The sequence below is a fragment of the Mus caroli genome, unplaced genomic scaffold (genome assembly GCF_978045245.1).
Source record: "Mus caroli unplaced genomic scaffold, Mus_caroli_1 scaffold_18, whole genome shotgun sequence".
NCBI lineage: Eukaryota > Metazoa > Chordata > Mammalia > Rodentia > Muridae > Mus > Mus caroli.
Window position 1 is genome coordinate 74952799 of NW_028227273.1, and position 22467 is coordinate 74975265.

The window sequence follows — 22467 nt, forward strand, 5'->3', positions numbered from 1 at the left end:
ATTCTATAGATGTCTCTTAGGTACATTTGATTCTAATGTCTATTAGTTTTGCTATTTCTCTGTTTAGTTTTGCCAGCAAGACCTGTCAGTTATTAAGAATGTGGTGTTGAAGCCTGCCATTATTACTGTTTGAGGTTAGATGTGCAATTTAATTTTAACAATGTTTTTTCTACAAATGTAGGTGTCCTTATGTTGGGGCATAGATGTTCAGAATGGAGATATCATCTTGGTATTTCATACATTTATATGTATGAAGTCAAGTTCCATGTCTGTTTTTAACTAATTTTGATTAAAAGTCTATTTTATTAGATATAAGAGTGTACACTGCAGCTTTCATCTTGTGTATGTTTGCTTACAAAAAGATTTGATCCTCTTTACTCTGTTGTAATGTCTGTCTTTGCTGCTGTCTTTTTTTATTCTCTTATGTAGCAGATTGAAGGATCCTGTTTCACATCCATTTTTTTTTATCCTTTGTCTTTGTGGTTTTTGTTTGTTTGTTTGTTTGTCATTGAGACAAGGTTTCTCTGTATAGCTCTGGCTGTCCTGGAACTCACTTTGTAGACCAGGCTGGCCTAGAACTCAGAAATCTGCCTGCCTATGCTTCCTAAGTGCTGGGATTAAAGTCATGCACCATCATGCTCTGCTTTACCCAGTCTTTTAACTGGGGAATAGAATCCATTGATGTTCAACAATTTTAATGACCAGTCACCATCTATTCAAAAGTGTGTGTGTGTGTGTGTGTGTGTGTGTGTTTGTGTGTGAATGTCAGCTTTCCTTGATTTTGCTGGTATATAATTACTTATTTCCTGTATTTTCTTGCATGTAGTTATACTTGGGGCAGGGTAGACTTTCCTTCTAGTATTTTCTGTAGGGCTGGATTATATATATGTACATAAATATTGTTTGAATTTGAAAATTTCTTGAAATACTTTGATTGAGAGTTTTTCTGAATATAGCATTCTGGTAAGACTAATGTGTTTATGTGAGGTTACAAGATAGTATTTAGATCCTTCTAGCTTTTATAGTCTCAGCTGAGAACTCGGGTTTAATTCTGATATATCTGAATTTATATGTTACAGAGATTTTCCCCATGACTCTTTGAATAATCTTTCTAAGCTGTGTAGGTTTTGTGTTAATATTGTATTCTTATATTCTGGGAGAGTGTCTTTTCTTATCCAAAATACTTGGTCCTATATAAGCCATACTTTATAGGCAACTGTTTCTCTAGGTTAGAAAAGTTATCTTCTATGATATTTTTGAAAACATTTTTGGGGCTTTGGAGCTGGAACCTTTCTTCTTCTTCTATTCCTATTATTCTTAGACTATGTCTTTCATGGTATACCAAATATAAAACTATTGACCCCAAATTTATCCTGCCTATAAGAAATGCAAGGATGAAGGGATGATTCAGAGATGAAGAGAATAGTGAAACATGACCAAATTGATATCCATCCATTTGACAAGAATAAATAGCTGATACTGTTAATGATATTTTGTTATGCTTGCTTACAGGAGTCTCACTTAACTATCCTGTGAGTGGCTCCTCACAGAATGTAAGGCTCCTTCACATACAGTTGAAGATACCCACAACCAAAGAGTAGATGGAGCTTGCGGTGTCTTGTGGAAGAATAGGAGGGAAGATGGGGAAATCCTAAACTGGATAGGAACTCCACAAGAAGACCAATAGAGTAAAAACAAACAAACAAACAAAAAACAACCAAACAAACAAACAAAAAACTGCATCCTAGGGCTTTTCATAGTTTGAAACACAAACCAAAGAGAGTACAACGTCCAGACATTGGACTTCCTACATATCTATAGTACATTTGCAGCTTAGTCTTCTTGTGGGTCTTGAAGGATTGGAACTATGTGTATCCCAAATGCTTTTGCCTATTAGGGATATGTTCTTCTAACTGGGCTAACTAGGCTGTCCTCTATGGGAGATGATGGATATAGCCTGGCAGATTGATATACTAGTGTTCTGGGATATGGAAGGGGGCAAACTCATGTGCAGAGTAGAAGGGAAATGTTGCATGTAGAGAAGGATTGTGGGAGAAGATTATCTGGAGGGTACACTGAGTGGGATATAAAGAGAATAAGTTAATAAACAAGCAAACAAACAAAAAATTAAAACTCAAGAAAAGAAGAAAGGATTTTTTCCCACTATATAGGTTACATTTTTGGACTTTTACATTGTCTGCTTCCTAATAAAAGATTTTGAGTGTATAAAGTCCTATTTATTAATTGTTGATCTGACTCTCTGAGCTGTTCATTTTCTGTTAGGAAGTTGTCTCCTTTGCCAATGGTTTCATGGACCTTCTCCAATTTCCATTCTATCGGATTTATTGTATCATTTTTTATCCTAATGTCTTTGATTGACTTGGATTTGAGTTTTCTGAAGGGTGATAAATTTGGAGCTGTATTCAATATTTAATATGCAGAAATCCAATCAGACCATCACCATTTGTCAAAGGTGCTTTCTTTTCCTCATTTTATATTCATGGATTCTTTGTCAAGAATCTAGTGTCTTTATACATATGGGTTTATTTCTGAGTGTTCAATTTTATTTTATAAACTTACACTACCTTGGTTAGAGTTACAAGATAATTGTTATATTATCTGTGGCTGCAGTGAAGGATGTTGTTTCATAGTTTTCTTTTACATCTCATGTATTGATTTTATAAATTTATAGGTAACTTTGTATCAGTCTACTGCAATGAAAATATTTTTTCATATGTGGGATTTCCCTTGTTGAATTTTTGATTTTGCTTATTCATTTTATTATGCCACCTGTAACTTACTTTGATTTTTTTTCCAATTTATATCTACCTGATATTATCTACAGCCACCTGCTGTGCTGCTTTTCATCCCTCTCTTTTGATGTGCAACTACCTGCCTGAGGCTGAACCTGCCTGAGGCCGAACCGAGTCTCTGAGATTTTATGGAGCACCGAACTGTGATCTTCGATTTAGAGTTGATCTGAGTACTTCAAAGGAACTTTGCATGACTGGGAATGGGCCTCCCCTCTTCTTTATAAAGCATGTTTGCCAACATTAAAGTTGAACCTTGATCAGACTATTTGTCTTGGTTCCATTCTTTCTCTCGTCGCCTAGATTCCCTCTTTTCTTCCAGATTCCAAGATGCCTTCCAGGCTCGAACCCGGACATGTGAGCTGCTGGCCGGCCTCAACATTCAGCCTTGGTTATCTCTGGAGTATAACTTCTATAGATTCTCAGAAAATACTCCCCAGAAGTTTTCAGATGGGTGATGCTAATCTCTTCTCAACAGGCCCTCCCTTGCTTTCTCTGTCTCTCCCTGTCTCTCTCTGTCTCTCTCTCCATATATATATAAAATCGACAGCTTTCTGTTTTCCTATTCTACCAGTAAATAACCTTAGATGTGCTGGAACTTTCTCTTATACTGATTTTGATCTCATGCCTGTATTCCTTATTTTTTTTTTATTAGATACTTTCTTCATTTACATTTCAAATACTATCCCAAAATTCCCCTATACCCTCCGCTTGCCCTGCTCTCCTACCCACTCACTTCCACTTCTTGGTCCTGGCGTTCCCCTGTACTGACGTAAAGTTTGCTAGACCAAGGGGCCTCTCTTCCCAATAATGGCCAACTAGGACATCTTCTGCTACATATTCAGCTAGAGACATGAGCACTGGGCGTACTGGTTAGTTCATATTGTTGTTCCACATATAGGGTTGCAAATCCCTTCAGCTCTTGGGTACTTTCTCTAGTTCCTAAATTGGGAGCCCTGTGTTCTATCCTATAGATGACTGTGAGCATCCACTTCTGTATTTGCCAAGCACTGGCAAAGCCTCACAGGAGACAGCTATATCAGGTTCCTTTCAGCAAAACCTTGCAGGCATATGCAATAATGTCTGTGTTTGCTGGTTGATTATGGGAAGGGCCCCCGGGTGGGGCAGTCTTATCAAGTTATATCAAGTGACTACTTTTGTGATTGGGCTACCTCACTGAGGATGATATCCTCTAGATATATCCATTTGCCCAAGAATTTCATAAATTCATTTTTTAATAGCTGAGTAGTACTCCATTGTGTAAATGTAAAACATTTTCTGTATCCATTCCACAAACAGATTGGGAATGAATTTTTACCATTCCTAAACCTGATAGGAGATTAATATCCAAGATATACAAAGAGCTCAAGAAGCTGAACTCCAGAAATTCAAATAATCCCATTAAAAATGGGGTACAGAGGTAAACAAAGAATCCTCAACTGAGGAATACCTAAGGGCTGAGAAGCACTTGAAAAAATATTCAACATCCTTAATCATCAGGGAAATGCAAATCAAAACAACTCTGAGATTCCACCTCACACCAGTCAGAATGGCTAGGATCAAAAATTCAGGCGAGAGCAGATGCTGCCGATGTGGAGAAAGAGGAACACTCCTCAATTGCTGGTGGTATTGCAAGCTGGTACAATCACTCTGGAAATCAGTCTGGCAGTTCCTCAGAAAACTGAACAAAGTACTACCAGTAGATTCATCAATACCTCTCCTGGGCATATACCCAGAATATGTTCCAAGTGGTAATAAGGACACATGTTCCACTATGTGCATAGCAGGCCTATTTATAATAACCAAAAGATGGAAAGAACCCAGATGTCCCTCAAGCCTGCATTCTAAGTGCTAGGATTAAAGGTGTGTTACCCTATGCCTGGATCTGGAACTTTCTTTGTCCCAGAATGACTTTGAACTTACATCTGTTTTCCTCACACTCCTAGAAATAAGAGATTGTACTATACTTCCTGTTCCTATATTTACCTGAGTGGGATCTTGCCCCAAGGTCACCAATCCCTTACTTAAATTTAATATCCTTGAACAAAGAATCCATCTCCATTTCACTCCCTGGTGCCTTTTTACAAACTATATATTTAAAAATTTTCAATGCTTCTATTTCTTAAACTAGTGTGGGTAAGGATTGATGTATCTTGTTGATTTTCCACAACCAACCAACCTATTGTTTGGTTGATTCTTCGTTTTGTTCTTTTTGTTTCCATTTTATTTATTTCAGTCCTGATGTTGATCTATTTCTCTGGAAATTTTTTGACAATTTTAATTCTACACTTTTAGAGATATGGTTAAGTTGTTAGTATAGGTCTTTCTTTTTTGTTTGTTTGTTTGTTTGTTTTGTTTTGTTTTGTTTTTTTCTTTTTGCTGATGCTTTGAACTTTGATCTTATAACTGCTTTCATTATGTGCCATAAGTTTGGATATACTCTGCCTTCACTTTCATTGAATTTTAGGAAATCTTTAATTTCTGTCCATATTTTTCATTGATTAGAGCATTGTTAAGTTAAAATGTATTGTTTGATACACTCTAGTTTCTGTTTTCAATGAAGTACAACTTTTTAAATCTATGGTGCTCTGATGAGATGCATGGTATTATGTCAAACTTCTTGTATCTAATTAGAGTTTTGGAAAAAATTATTTGAGGTGCTGAGAAGAAATTATATTCTTTTGTTTATGGGTAAAATCTTCTGAAAGTATCCATTTGGTGCATTTGATTCAAAAGTTTTATTCCTTAATCCCCTTATTTCTTTTATTAGTTTCCCTCAACATGACCTGTCCATTCGTGAGTGTGGGGTAACCAATTATCCTATTATTAATGTGAAAGTGTTGATGTAAGGGTGCTTTAAGCTTTAGTAGTGTTTGTTTTTAGTACTGTCTCTTTTTATAAATTTGGATTCCCTTGCATTTTGAACATAGATATTTAGAAGAAAGAAGTCATCTTGGTGAATATTACATTTGATGAGGTAAAATGTCTTTTCCATTTCCTTTGATTAATTTTGGTTGAATGACTATTTTGTTAGGAAATCCAATTGCTACCTAAATTGTTTCTTGGATTCACTTGCTTGAAAAATAATTTTCAAAATTATATTCTGTGCTAATGTCTATCCTTACTTTGGGGTTTGTTTCTTGGATGCATCAGAAAGATGGATCCAGTTTTCCTGTTCATACTTTTTCTAAAGTTGATAATTGAGACTAAGTTGAGTTGTGTAAATGAACACTAATTGTTAGTTGTTATATTTATGTTTTGATGTTATTGTTTTGTTTGTGTTTGTATGTGTGTGTCTTTGTGTGTGTGTGTCTGTGTGTGTACACATCCCTTCATTTGATTTTACTGGTGTGAAATTTTTTTTTCCCATATCTTCTTGATTTTAGTTAGCCTCCTGAATTTGAAATTTTCCTTTTACTATCTACTGTAGTGGTAAATTTTTAGATGTATATTTTTAAACTTTATTTTGTCATGGAATGCCTTGATTACTTAGCCTATTCTAATTGAAAGTGATCCTGGTTAAATGAGACATGTCTTGTATGTGTATCTCCACACAACAAGATATCTGTAAAGACCCTTTTGCATTTAAGAATCTCTTTTGAGAAGTCAGGGGTAATTTTTACAGGTCTAACTTTATATGCTGTGTGGCCTTTTTCCTCTGTAGCTTTTAGTATCTTTTCCTTTTTCTGTATATTTTTGTGTGATTATTTTGTTATGGATAGAATTTCATAACTGGTATAATCTATTTCATATTCTGTAATCTCCTTGTAGGTTTATACTCATCACTTTGTTAACATTAGAGATATTTTACTCTATGGTTTTGGTGAGTATATTCTCTGTGCCATAGGTCTATGTGTCTTAGGTCTTTTCTTTACATAGTGTCCTAGATTTGCTCAAAGTTTTTCTTTTCTTTCAGAAATATTTTACAGATTTTTTTCTTTGACCAATGTGTCAATTTTTTCTATGGTACCATTTACACCTGACATTATCTATTCCATAACTTATATTTAGCCAATGAGGATGTCTTCTGTGGTTTTCTAGAACTGTCTGTGTTAACTGCTGGGTGGAGTGTCTCTAAAGAGAGCCATACTAGGGTCTTATTTGCAAGAATAATAGAGCCTAATTATTAGTGTCAGGGATTAATGTGTATCCATGTAATTGGACTCTAATTGGGATACTTATTGCATGACCATTCACTCAGGCAATACTCCATCCTCCAACTCAGGATTTCATGTAGGCAGAAGAAATTTTGAGTGGAAAGTTTGGGAGTAGGTTTGTGTACCACTTGCTTCACTGAAATTCCTGCCTAACTATAGAAGTTGGCTTCTTGATGGTCCATATCCCCTCTGCTTTGAGTCTCACCAAACGTCATAATTCTTGGTAGCCTCCCCTATACCACATCTCTGACTCATCCTTTAAACTCCTCCCAACCTCACATCCCAGCAAGTTTCACTTTTCCATTTAGGCTCATGGCCATCTGGCTATATCCCATGTGTCTTCCCTCACCTCATCCTGAAAGAACCATCATTCCTGCCCTGGCTCTTCAAAAGCCCAGTTGCCTCCCACCATCTGCTTCCTATAACTATTTTACTCCCCCTTCTAAATGAGATTTCAAGCATCATTGCATAGACATCTATTCTTGTTTTGCACGTTGAATCTGTGGAGTATAGCATGGTTACACTGCATTTCATGGCTAATTTCAACTTATTAATAATTACATAGCAATCATGTGATTTTGGATCTGTGTTACTGCACTCAGGATGATACATTCACATTTCACTGATTTGGCTGAAAATTTTAGGATGTCTTTGGCCTTTGTTTTCTTTATTTTTCTTTTGTTTTTTAACGAATTAATTTATTTTTTTACACTCTATATTTTATTCCCCCCATGCAAACTCCCATTTTTCATGTCCCATACCTCCTCCACAAGCCCTGTCTGCATGTGGATGTTTCCACCTACCAACCCCCAACTCACCTGATATCCAATCTCTCTGGGGCCTCCAGTCTCATGAGGGTTAGGTGCATCATCAGTGAATGAACTCAGACCCAGCAGCCCTCTACTCTATGTGTGTTGGGGGCCTCATATCAGATGGTGTATACTGCCTATTGTGTGTCCTTTTGGGACTGAGTTACCTCACTGAGGATGACATTTTCTAACTCCATCCGTTTGCCTGCAAAACACAGGATGTCCTGGTTCTTAATGCTGAGTAGAATTCCATTGCATAAATGAATCACATTTTCTGTATCCATTCTTCTGTAGTGGGACATCTAAGTTGTTTCTAGCTTCTGGCTATCAAAAATAAGTTCTCTGTGAACATAGTGGAACACAATCCTCTCTGGAAGAGTGGAGCATACTTTGGGTATAGTCCCAAGAGTAGTATATTTGGGTCTTCAGTTATGTCTATTTCCAATTTTCTGAGGAAACTAAGATTGATTTCCAGAGTGGGTTGGCCAGTTTTTAATCTCACCAGCAATGGGGGAGTGTTCCTCTTTCTCCCCAGCCTCTGCAACATGAGTTTATACCTGAGGTTTTCATCTTAATCAGTCTAATTGGTGTAAGGTATTATCTCAGGGTCGTTTTGATTTTAATTTTATCACTAAGGATTTTGAACATTTTTAGGTGCTTCTCAGGCATTAGGGATTCTTCAGTTGTGAAATCTCAGTTTAGTTCTATGCCATGTCTTTGTTTTTTAATACATGGAAAGTATTACATTCTATAGATGAAGTATACTTTCTTTACCCATTCATAACTTCAGAGATACCTCGTTTGCTTCCAGTTTACTGTAGTAATTTCTGTCTTTATTGCTTTCAGTTTTTTTCTTGTTCTCTGGCCTTCATACCCCATGCTTTAGGGAATCAGTTAAGCTTCAGGTCCACTTTGGTGGCTCCACTGGGTTTTGTTTTGTTTTGTTTTGTTTTGTTTTGTTTTGTTTTGTTTTGTTTTGTTTTGTTTTGTTTTGTTTTGTTTTGTTTTGTGTTTGTTTTGTTTCATTTTGGCATATATTTCCTATTGCTTTGTGGGTATCAATGCTTCCTCTGGGATTCTGAAATTGAGTATGGCCTTCTGGAATGCTGAGGTCTTATGATAAATGTGTGGGGAATAATTTGGGGCCCAGGTTTTGGGGTAGAATTTATGCCTATTGGGTCTACTTTAATGGGAGTTGTGGCATATAATAGGGACATTATTTGATTCTGTGGTGCTGGCATGGTCTCAAAAAAAAAAACTGTGATATTTGGGTTGGGATATTGAATCTTGATTATAGTGTTCATAAGTTTATTTTGAACACTTAACAAAAATTTCTTTGTCTACATATACTACAGTTTTCTTTACCGCTGACTTTTTAATGAATATCAGCTTGGCCACTGAATCCTAGCTTTATGAATAGAAATTTTGTACCAATGTACATAGCTAAGTAAGTGTTCCTAAGTTGGATGAAGAATATTCTGGTTTTTCTACTCAGAAATGGTACGGCTTTCTTTCCTACTGTAATGTTTTTATGAATTCCACTAAAGTTTCCATAGTGGCTTTCTATTAAGTATATTATAACTGGAAAAGTATTGTGATATTCAAACAGGAGATTTTCAACCTGTTCTCATTATTGTTTTGAAATAGCCTTTTGTACTCTGACGAAATGGATTATTAAGTTAGTATTGATTTACTTTTCTTTGATATATAATGATGGTGAATTTATAGCAAACAAATAATTATTGGTCATAATGTTTCTTCATTTTAGAAAAGGCTTTTTATTAAATTTCAGTACTTATTTATGAGCAAGTTATTGTGAATGTTATTTGGCTTCTACATTTTATTATATATTCTAGATAGGAAGCACAATGTGACATAGATTTTTACATCTTTTTCTCTAATTTCATGGGTTGTTTTGTCTCTATGGGAACAGTTTCCTTTACTGTGGATAAACGAATTTAATAAATTCTCATTTATTGGTGTTTTGAAGATAATTCACTAGTTGCTAAAATCTTTTTTTCAGAGAGTTTGTATCTGTAAGTTGAAGTATATGCCATTTGTTTTTTTCATGGATAATTAAATGTTTCAGACATGCAGTGAGTATCTCTAATTGAATTTGAATTTAGCTATGTACTTGTTGAAAGATACACCAGTGATATAATTCTGCAGACATGTGAATAGTTTTGTCAGTGATTCTTGAGCAAAGAATATTGGTGTCAAGTTATGTTTTTGATTTATTCCTAAAATGTGGAAAATGTAGCTGTTCATGTGAATTTTGAGACAAGGTCTCTCATTGAAACTTGTGCTAATAAGAAATTTCCTGGTGTCCACAGGCACAGTTTTGAGTAGTGTGAAACTTTAACTTTAGGGAAAAGGAACAGATTCCCAAAAGGGTAGAAATCTGTATCTTATAAGTATAAATTAGAGTGGACTCAGAAAAGGAGCAGATGGTTGTACTAAGCTAGTAAATGTTTGGGGAGTCCTGTCTGGAAAGGGGTACTCAAGGAGGAGGCTTAAATCTCTATTTGGGACTCTGAGCTACATGGACCCTTTAGAAGATGTATTTTAGAAACAGATATACTATTGAAGAAGTATTTAAGAGAGCAGGGACCACCTCACTCAGATCTTGGAAAATTATTTTCTCGGTACTATTCTTAAAACAACCAAAGCTAGAAAAGAACTGGTAAAATGGGCAGGATCAATTGAAGATTTTTATTAAAGCTTTGAGGAGCCTGTGAGAAATCTCTGGAGAACAAAACGACATTGACTTGCCACATAACACTTATGGGCATGTCAGACATCTGGAGAGTCACTGAGAAACAGTGATCAGAGCTTTCAGGAAAGACAAGAAGGAAATCTAGAAGATACACTTCTTAACAGTTTGCTAGTAGACAGATATTACATAATTTCTTAAGAAAAGTAATTGAAGTGGTGGCAAAAGTTTTCAACCTAAGTCACACGATATTCTCATATAAGTGTGCATAATACAACAGTGTGGGTGTATGCATGTGTCACAAACATAGAAGCCAGTAAACAACTATATACCCACAAGTTACTCCTTACATGCTTATATGGTTTCTTTGAATGGAACTCAATTTCCAGTCTTTCACAGTCAGGACCTTACTATAGGTTCTATTACATTCTATCCTTTTCCTAGTCAAGGAAAGGACAGTGAACATTAAACAATTGAAGGAACAATTTACAGAAGAGTCAGAACCTTAGTCATGTAATATTTATTTCTGACTGTTATGATTCAAGACTATGAGAAAGCAAACTAGTCCCCATACATTGTATGAACAAAATGTAAGGTAGAAAATTTAAGTTTGCCCCCCTAGACCAAGTTGGAGCCAAGATGAGTAGAGAGACAGATAAGATAAGAGATAAGATAAGATAAGATTAGATAGACAGAGATAAGTAGAGAGAGGGTAAGAGACAAGTAATATGATCTATTAGATACTTAGGGATAGAGAGCCAGCCCACATAAAGATATGGAGAGAGCTGATAATATATATATATATATATATATATACATATATATACACAAGCATACACAAATGCATACAGACATGAGGACATACAAATATACATAGTTCACATATGCACATTTATATACAGAGAAAGCAGAGAGACTGATAAACAGAGTAAGAGAAACAGACAATAAAGAAAATGAGATATTTTTTAAGTTTATTATTGTTATTATTTCCCTCTCAACAATCCTTTCCCCTATACTCCCTACCATTCTACTCTGCTGGTGGGGGATCTACTGGGTATGCACACACCCTGCCATATAAACTCTCTGTGAGGGTGGGTACACACTCTGCCACTGAGACTATACAAGGTATGTCAGCTTTTAGAACACATTCCACTGACAGGCCATAGCTCTACGGATAGCCCCCACTTCATTTGTTTGGGGGACACATGCAGACAAAGTTTTTCTTTTGTTACACATGTACACAGAGGCCTACTTCCAGTCCATGAATAGTCTTTGTTTTGTGGCTCAGTCTTTGAGATCTGCAAGCATAGATATTAGTTAACTCTGTTTGTCTTCCTGTTGATTTCCTTTCCCTGCAAACCTTACTCCTGTTCTTCCATAGCTCCATAAATGGTTTGGCTGTGGATGTTTGCCTCTGTCTGTGTTAGTTGCTGTTTTGAGCCTCTCAAAGGACAGTTATGCTAGACTCCTGTGTGTAAATATAAAATTAATTGTGTGAGTGTTAGGTACTTTACAAGGGGATGGGTCTCAATTTGGGCTGGTTATTGTTTGGCAATAACCCCTGGATCTGTTCCATTTGCTCTCCCTGCATTTCCTGTATACAGGATAAATTTAGAGTTGACAGTTAGGTGAGTGTATCAGAGTCCCTATCACACTATTGGGATTCTTGTCTGGCAACAGTAAGTGGTACCTCCACTGTCTATAGACCCAATACTGTGAATTGCATTGATGGACATCTCCATTGAGTTCTGGATGCCTCTTATGTCCCAAAATTATGTCACTTCTTGGAGAGGTGCTCTATGTCCTCATCTCCATCAGTTGTAGATTACCATTCATTTTGTTAACTTCTTATGAAAGCACATTCAAAAAAAAATTAAAAAGACAACAACAGGTAACCAAAACAATACTGAAAAAGAACAGAACTTTGTGAAAAATTAACATCCCTGAGGTCAAGCAGGACTAGGGAATAATAGTGATCAAAAGTACAAGTTACTGGTACAAAAAGAGACACAAAATGAATTTGTATCTGAGGCCCAGAAGAAAATCCACACACATGTGAACATTTGATTTTGATAAAGAAAACAAAACCATACACAGAAAAAGAAAATCATCAACAAATTATACTTATCTAACTGGATGTCTGCATAAAGAAGAAGGAAAATAGATCCATATTTATTACCCTCCACAAAGCTTAAATTCAACTGGATCAATGTCATCAACAACAGTAACAACGCAAAGATACACTAAGTGTCATGGAGGAGAAGGAGAGAAAAATTAATTAACGCATTAATAAAGGGGACAAGTTCCTGAACAATTCATCAATGCTTCAGCCTCTAAGAAAAAAATGATAAGTATGATACCGTGAAATTGCAAACCTTCTGTAACACATAGGACACTGTCAGTAGTACAAAACACAAGACTCCAGATTGTGATGGGACATTCATCAATCCTACATCTGACAGCAGCTATTATCCAAAAATTATAAATATTTAAATAAGTTAAATAACATCAATTCAAATTACCCAATTTAAAAATGGGCACACACAGATCTAAACAGAGAATTGTGACCAGGGGAATATCAAGGGACAAGAAACACTTAAAGAACAAAGACCAAAGTGTGGACACTTTGCCCCTTCTTAGAATTGGGACCAAAACACTCATGGAAGGAGTTACAGAGACAAAGTTTGGAGCTGACACAAAAGTCTGGACCATCTAGAGACTGCCATATCCAGGGATCCAACGCATAATGAGCCTCCAAACGCTGACACCATTGCATACACTAGCAAGAATTTGCTGAAAGGACCCTGATAATAGCTGTCTCCTGTGAGACTATGCCGGGGCCTAGCAAACCCATAAGTGGATGCTCACAGTCAGCTATTGGATGGATCACAGGGCCCCCAATGGAGGAGCTAGAGAAAGTACCCAAGGAGCTAAAGTGATCTGCAACCCTATAGGTGCAACAACAATATGAACTAACCAGTACCCCGGAGCTCTTGACTCTAGCTGCATATATATCAAAAGATGACCTAGTCAGCCATCACTGGAAAGAGAGGCCCATTGGACTTTCAAACTTTATATGCCCCTGTACAGGGGAACACCAGGGCCAAAAAGTGGGAGTGGGTGGGTAGGGGAGTGGGGGGAGGGTATGGGGGACTTTTGGGATAGCATTGGAAATGTAAATGAGGAAAATACCTAATTTAAAAAAAGAAATGATAAATGTCCTCAGTCATTAAAAGTTAAAAGTGAAAAATTTAAGAGTCACGACAAAATATACTCTTAAACCAAGGAAGGAAAGGTTACTAGATTCATGTCCACAGAGAAAATATCCTAAATCAGAGATTCTCAACAGTGCTCCATGAGTAACCAAGTCAAAATGAAAGTAAATATAGTATTCTAAACATGCACAAAAGATAGTAAGTAACACAGACTCCAATGACAGGCCCATATGTGGTTTAATGAACAATAATCTTTACCACTGCCTATTTTCATTCAATTTTGACCAGAATGTATTTTCTTCTATTTAGATTTAATATCCTAACATAACTGCTTATTGCTTTCTGAACATTACTTAGTAGTCTGTAGCTCTTTACATATTGTCTCATAAGCTGTCTACATTGACAGCAGCATGTATATATTGCTGCTCTATTTTTGGTCATGTATTGACAGTTATGTTGGTGATATTTTATACAATTTTACAGGTAGCTGCTCCCTGTTCAGAGATACAAACTTACCAAACGTTCTTGTTTCATGGCTCTTGAAATTTCCTCCCACTTTTTACCAATTAACCCTGAGCCTTTGTTTCTTAATATGTTGCAAATATATCAGTATTAATTTGATCTTCCCAATTCTAAGTTTTTAGTGACTGTGGTTTTCTCTAATGTTCTGGATTTGTTGCAGGGATACATTTTTTTATGAGTGCAGGCAACAAGGTCTATTTGTGAATATGAACATCACAATTTAGAATGTTTTGAGAGAATGTTGTTCTTGGGGCAAACATCAGTAGCTGACAGTAGTTAGTAGAGAAGAGGTAATAAGGATGAAAGAAAGAAGTGAGTTAGACAACATATTTAGGAGAATCTTGCAAACTTGACTGCCTGACAATCATAGTTCTTTTTTAATTTAGTCATATGAAACTCTGTACGTTGAGATTGGTTCCTTTTTTTGTTTGTTTGTATCATTTTATCAGTCTTTTTTTTATCATGTTTCAATTTTTTATGTTTGCATAATCTTTTACTATAAGCTGATATGATAGTAGAAGTAAATAGTTTCTTAATTTCTTTTAAATACATAATGTATTAGTGAGCATTTTTTAATACAAGCATGGATCTTGGAGCACATCAAGGGTATATGACTTCATGTGACATTATCAGATCAAACCCCATAAAAAACAATTAACTGTTTTGTAGTTTATTTTGACTCTTAGCTTTTTGTGACACAAATATTTTTCTTTTCTTTTTTTTTTTTTTAATTAGAGAATAGGTTGATTTGTTTCACATGTTTTTTGGACAGGTAAATATAAAGTTCCCTTTATTATAAATATTATATTATGCATATAAAGTCATATAAATGAAGATGTGGTTTAAAACAAATGAGGAAAATCATCAAATAACTTTGGTGTTTCAATTTTTAATTACTCAGTTTAGATAGTGCTCACTTCCCCCCTCTCAGTTACTCTCTTCCACAATGCCTCTCACTCTGACCCTCCACTTCCCTGAGTGAAGGTTTAGGCCCCATGGGTATACTCCTATCACAGCACTTCAAGTCTCTATAAGGCCAGATAAGGGAGCCCAACAAGAAGAACATTTCCCACTTATACACAAAAGGTTTTGTACCAGTTGTTCCTACAGACATGAACACCCAGGTGTACAACTGCTACATATGTGCAGGAGGCCTAGGTTAAGCCCCTGTATATCCTTTACTTTGTTGCTCATTTTCGAATAAGGTATATTGAAAATTAAATGTTATAAATGTAATCAAAAATAATATGAAAATTGAATTGTTAGAATGATTAAATAATAGACATTAAGAAATTACATTCCAATCGATTTTGTAAACTAAATGTTTTGATATTTTAGGAAGATGAAAGAATTCTCATAAAGTTTAATAAAATTAAAACAATAAACAAAAAGAAGAGTTTCTATTGAGAAAGGATACAAAGATTTGACATGATCCAGGAATGGAGCCATCAGGTCTTAGACTCAGAGAAGCTGTATAACATATTTTAGAATGATATATGAATGATGCCATTTATGAAGTTGTTAAAACAAAAGCTAAATTCTTTGTTGAACTATATTTTTAAAAAGGGTCTTTCTTCTAGAGGGTGTTTCCTTCCTGATATGATTAAATGAATTCTTGTCTGGTCTCAACAAGATAATGTAACACTTGGGACCAAATATGAAGGCAAGGAGTGCTGTGCTAGTAGCCAAGATAGAGAAAACTTCCATAGCCACCATGGCCTTCCCTTTAGTGCTGTGGTAGACAGGAAGAAAGGTGACCCAGACACAGAAGAACACCAGCATACTGAATGACAGAAATTTGGATTCATTGAATGTATCTGGCAAATTTCTGGATAAGAAGGCCATGGCATAACTCCCAAGGGCCAAGAAGCAGAGGTATCCCAGGACTGAATGGAAGGCAATATCTGAGCCCTTGTTGCACAAAATGATGATGTGTCCATATTCAGTATGCGCATCTTGGTCTAAGAATGGTGGGGAAGTTGTCATCCATATTCCACAAATAAAAAGTTGGATCACTGTGCATATAGGAATGATGTAGTTTGGACCCCTTGACATCATTAGCCACCTTATCATTCTCCCTGGAAAACTGACTTTAAAAGCAAGGACCACAGTAATAGCTTTGGCCAACACAGTAGCAAGAGCCACAGTGAAAGCAACTGCAAATGTGGTCTGCTGGAGGATGCAAGAAGCTGTGGTTGGCTTACCAATGAAGTTCAAAGAACATAAGAAACAGAAGGTGAGTGTGATGAGCAAAATATAACTCAGAGCTAGATTATTTGCCTTGACAATAGGAGTGTCTCTATGCTTCACAAAGATGCCAATAACAAAGGCAGTAAGTGCAGATAAACACAAAGCTATGCTTGCTAATGCCATCCCCAAGGGGTCTTCATAGGCCAGAAAGCTCACAGATTTTTGGAAGCAGTTGCTCTTCTCTTTATTTGCATAATGACTCTCTGGACACTTCACATACTGGTCTACATCTGGTCAGAAACATACGTTTTCTTGAGATCAGGAGTTCAGACTATGAAGACATCTCAAACTACAGTTACTGTCACAAAAGTGACTGTATTTTTTTTTTCTCATGGACAAAGTAATTAGTATGCTGGAATGTATAAATCTAGATTTAGAAACTCCTCCTTCTTCCTTGCATATTCTTTCCATATTTATGTTCACATACTATAGGATTTAATGTGGCTTTATTTAAATACTACCATCACACACCTTCCCTTATCTATCATCAGTTTTTACTCACAATTCCTTGAGCTCCCTACATTTACCTATTACATTTTAATAACCACTGAGTCCATTCTGATGAGCCAGTATCTGCAGAACTGGGAATAGCTTCAGTGGGAAAATATTTATACCTTTTTAAAAAACACTACTGTATCTTTTCAGGTACCCTTCAACTTCCAATAAATTCCTTATAAGATTCATGGTTGTCATTTAAATTTTATTACTTAAATGCTTTTGTTCTCTGTACACACAATATTTCTCTGCCTTTAGTGACAACGCTGTAACTCTTTTGAAACTAACTACAATACTAAATTACATTGTAAAAATCTTCTATGATCCAGATAGTACTCATACTTCACAGATCTGCTTAAATTTGATTATGGGTATTTTAGATTAGAGGGAATATTTTCCTAAATTTTTCAGTTAGTGCCTTCTTTTATGTGAATCCTAAATTTACTTTTCTCCATAAAATTCCTCGTATTTTAAAATTCTATCCATTCTCTGCTGGTGTTTATGAAATAGATGCTATTACATTTTATGATGCTCAAAACCATCCAATAATATGTTTTCATAATATTTATAGCAAGCATATATTTTAATAGATAGAATATTCTTAGAAAATGTAAGGGATTTTTGAAAAATGGAACTTTTTAATATTTTCATAAATACTATGATTAACATAAAATGGATGCAGCAAAATTTATAAAATACTTTATCTTGATATGGTAGTTTGAATATGCCTGCAACAAAGAGTGGCACTATTTTATAATGTGGCCTTGTTGAAAGGATTATGTCATTGTGGAAGTGGGCTTTAAGGCCCTCATCCTAGATACCTGGAAGCCAGAATTTTCCTAGAAGTTATTAACTGAATATACTTAGCTATTCTTGTGCCATGCCTACCTGGATGCTGTCACTCTCTGGACTTGAGGATGGTTTACTGAACCTTAGAACCTATAAATCATTCCCAATGAAATGTCTTTATAAAAGTTGACGGTGTCAAAGTGATTGTTTACAACAGTAAAACCCTAACAAAGACATAAGTTAGTACCTGGAGTGTTATTTCTGTGATAAACCTGTCCTTGAATTTGGTTGAAAGAATTTGGATTTTGAGATTTTGTATTTGGAAAGCAGTAGAATGTTTTAAGTTAGGCTTATTGTGCCATCCTTGTAGGAATATGGAATCCTTTGTTGCTGAGGGTGATTTTCACTGTGGAAGCCTGGTTCTAGAGGTTTCAGAGGAGAAGAATTTTTATATGAGACTAGTCTTGAAATATTTTGGTGAAGTGTGTGAATGCCTTTTGCCCTTGTCTAAAGAGCTTACCTCAGGCTAAGATAAAGAAGTTTATATTAGCTGAATTAGCAAAGGAAGTCCCATATAACTGAGCAGAGACTTTGATCTCGGTTAAGTCATATGAAGTGCATTTTCAACAAGCATAGCAATCTTAGAAAGAAAAAATAGAAAACATATGTTTTAAGAAAAATAAAGAGGCACCAGGAAATGAAATAAAGCTGAATTCTAGTTTCAAGGGGAAAAAGGGGAAATAGAGGAGAGATCTCTGAGCAAGATCTCAACAAACCAAACTATTGTTTATATTTTCAGTTGAGAAGGGAATACTTTGGATTTTTAATATGGAGTGAACTACAATCCAGAAATGGGGGGGGGGCAAACATGGGAACAACGTCTTGGGGCTGGAATGTATAGGCTTTTGACCAGGATCATGGCAAACAGTGTCCATGATCATCAGGGAAATACAAATCAAAACAGCCCTGAGATTCCATTTCACACCAGTAAGAATGGCTAAGATCAAAAATTCAGGTTACAGCAGATGCTGGCGAGGATGTGGAGAAAGAGGAACACTCCTCCATTGCTGGTGGGATTGCAAGCTTGTACAAACACTCTGGAAATCAGTCTGGTGGTTCCTCAGAAAATTGGACATAGTACTACGGGAGGATCCCACAATACCTCTCCTGGGCATATATCCAGAAGATGTTCCAACTAGTAAGAAAGACACATGCTCCCATATGTTCATAGCAGCTTTATTTATAATAGCCAGAAGCTGGAAAGAACCCAGATGCCCCTCAACAGAGGAATGGATACAGAAAATGTAGCATATTTACACAATGGAGGCATACTGAGCTATTAAAAAGAATGAGTTCATGAAATTCCTTGGCAAATGGATTGACCTGGAGGGCATCACCCTGATTGATGTAACCCAATCACAAAAGAACTCACATGATATGAACTCTCTGATAAGTGGATATTAGCCCAGAAACTTAGAATACCCTAGATACAAGATACAAAGCACATGAAACTCAAGAAGAACGAAGACCAAAGTGGGGACACTGCCCCTTCTTATAATTGAGAACAAAACACCCATGGAGGGAGTTACAGAGACAAAGTTTGGAGCTGACACAAAAGGATGGACCATCTAGAGACTACCATATCCGGGGATCCATCCCATAATCAGCCACCAAACGCAGACACCATTGCATACACTAGCAAGATTTTGCTGAAAGGACCCTAATATAGCTATCTCTTGTGAGACTATGCAGGGGCCTGGCAAACACATAAGTGGATGCTCACAGTCAGCTATTGGATGGATCACAGGGCCCCCAATGGAGGAGCTAGAGAAAGTATCCAAGGAGCTAAAGGGATCTGCAACCCTATAGGTGGAACAACAATATGAACTAACCAGTACCCCCTGGAGCTTGTGTCTCTAGCTGCATATGTATCAAAAGATGGCCTAGCCGGCCATCAGTGGAAAGAGAGGCCCAGTGGCCATGCAAACTTTATATGCCTCAGTACAGGGGAACGCCAGGGCCAAGAAGTGGGATTGAGTGGGTAGGGTAGTGGAAGGAAGGGTATGGGGGACTTTTGGGATAGCACTGGAAATGTAAATGAGCAAAATACCTAATAAAACTTTTTTTAAAAAAAAATTTAGACCTAGGCATGATAGTATACTTCTTTTATCCCAGGAGACAAAGTTAAGCAGATCTTTGAGTTTGAGGCCAGCCTGTGACAGACCAAGTTCCAAGTAGAGATAACTTTAAATCCATGGCTTTTAGTATATATATATATATATATATATATATATATATATATATATATTACATTAAATCTCAGCATTCTAGATTCAGAGCCATACAGATCTTGAGTTCAAGGTCAATTTACAGAGAAAGTCCAAGGGCAGCCAAGCTTATGCAGTTACAGAGTTGTAAAACAAAAGCTGGAACTGGAATAAGGAGGAGTGATATTCTCGCCCCAGTAAGCAGCTGAACTTGAAAGCATTGGCCATGTGGCTCTGGCTTATAAGTCAAAAAGAGAAGGAGACTACCAGAACAAATTATTCTGGTTAGATGGAGCTATAAATTAGCAATAATTAAAAATTCATCAGCATCACAAAGGTGAAATAGTCTGGGAAGTGTTTTCTGAGAGTAAAAAAGCTGTGTTCCAGAGATTCCCCATGTTGTACCACAATTTGCACCTTAATTTGGTGTTAGAGGCACCCAGGTGTTATTGGATATGAAAGTATGAATGGGTCATTTAAAGTACCTGATGCTTGATATTGTGAGAAGCCATGAAATGAGATTGTAAAAGTGAAGCCTCATTTAAACTTGATGTCAAAGGAATAGAGGGTTCTTGCCAAAAAATGGTAAGACTTAGCACCATGAATAGTTCCTATGAGAGGCTACTGGTGAAGCCTAGCTGCAGTTCAAGAACCTAGTGTACTGTAGATGTGAATAGCATGGTTTGATCACCAAAACAAACAGTGTAAGTTGAGTGTAGTCAACCAGAACCTAGTGTGCTAGAGCACAGTGTTGGAGAAATAATGCAAGACTTTGAAGGAGCCTCGGATATCATGTGTATACCACAGACTGGAAGAAGAAGCAATAATGTTGAAATAGCCTTGAAAACCCTAAAATGTTCAAGATTCTAGAACCATGGGATATCTGCTGAGGAAGCTGCTAGCAGTGATTGGAATCAGCTCAGGTGAAAGAAGTGTATTGCAGTCAACTAAGATGAAAAAGTAATGGAGATCTGAAGACCTCATTGACTACAGACATGGAATCCAGAGTTTGGAGTTTGCCCAACTAGCTCGTGTCTTCCTTTGAGGCTTACATTGAAGAGTTTAATCTCTGAAGAGATTTGAACTTGGATATTTAACATTGTTGAAACTGTAATAAAATATTTGGATGTTATAAGTTGGACAATATGTACTTTTTTAATGCTATGTCTAACTATTGCGGCTATAGATTCAAGTGATTAAACATACCTATGGCACGCAGCAAGTGGAATGTCCTAGCTTGATTATGTTTGGCTTGGGGACTGGCACTCTTTGTAGATGTGTTTTGTTTAAGGAAGTTTGTCATTGTGGGCAGGGGCTTTAAAACCCTTGTCTTACATGCCAAGAATCCAGGCTTTTATTAGCAGCCCTCAGAAGAAGATATAGATTTCTCAGCCCTTCTGCATCATGCATGATTGGATAAAGCCATGTTCCTACCTTGATGATAATTTACTGGACCTGTGAACTGCTAATCCAGCACAAATTAAATGTTGTGCTTTTATGCATTGCCTTTTTCATGTTGTTTGTTCACAGCATTAAAACCCTATGTCAGTGTATTACACAATATTTCTATATTTCTAAAAATATGATTGATAATCAGAGTGCCTATTTTATTTCATTAATAACATTAAATTGATATATTAAAATATAAAAAATTGTATTAGCTTAGTGTTCAAATTTCTATGAACAATATTTTCAAACTTAGAGTGTTTAGCATTTCTTTGAGCTGTATACTGTTGAACAATATAATCAATTAACAGACACTGGCCAGATTTGTTCTTAATGTGTGAATGGCTCTTTTTATGCATACACAGGATACATTAAAATTCATTTATATATTGATTTGTGTGTGTGTGTGTTTATGTGTGTGTTATGTAAAGATTTCCCTTGTATGAAATTTTATACAAATTAAAATTTATTATTATTGATAGAAGAGAGTTTGGACACTTCAGAAGACTCAGAATTCTCCATATGAAATTGCTAATTATTGTTTCAAAATGTGTGAAGTATTTTGTTGGAATTTTGGTGTTTACATTGAAACTGAACATTTCTTTTGGCTGGGAGGCCATTTGCACTATGTTAAGTATATTGATCTACAAGCACAGGAGATGTTTTCATCTTTTGATATCTTACTCTATTTTTCTCTTCAGAGATCCGAGCTTATTATCATATAGATTTTTTTGCTTACTTGGTTAGAGATACATGAAGTAGATATTATATTTGTTTATAATAACTTTTTTCTCAGCCATGTTCTTGCTTACGTACAGGAGGATACTGATTTCTTTGAGTTAATTTTGTATCCGGCCACAATCTTGAGTGGTTATATCAGCTGTAGAAATTCTTTTGTAGAATTTCAGGAATGTAGTGATATGGCAATTTACAAATGCCCATTAATGTAATCCACTATATAAACAAACTCAATGTAAAGCATCTCATTAAAAGC

At 36.1% G+C, this 22467-nt stretch overlaps 1 protein-coding gene across 1 annotated transcript in view; it reads right to left on the reverse strand.

Moving 5' to 3' along the window:
* Positions 1 to 15759: 15759 nt before the first annotated feature.
* LOC110289209 (vomeronasal type-2 receptor 116-like) overlaps positions 15760 to 22467 on the reverse strand; it is a 35886-nt gene continuing 29178 nt past the window's right edge. Inside the window, exon 6 of the mRNA XM_085832674.1 lies at positions 15760 to 16706. Coding sequence (XP_085688800.1) covers positions 15760 to 16706 — 947 coding nt within the window. The remainder of the gene's footprint in view (positions 16707 to 22467) is intronic.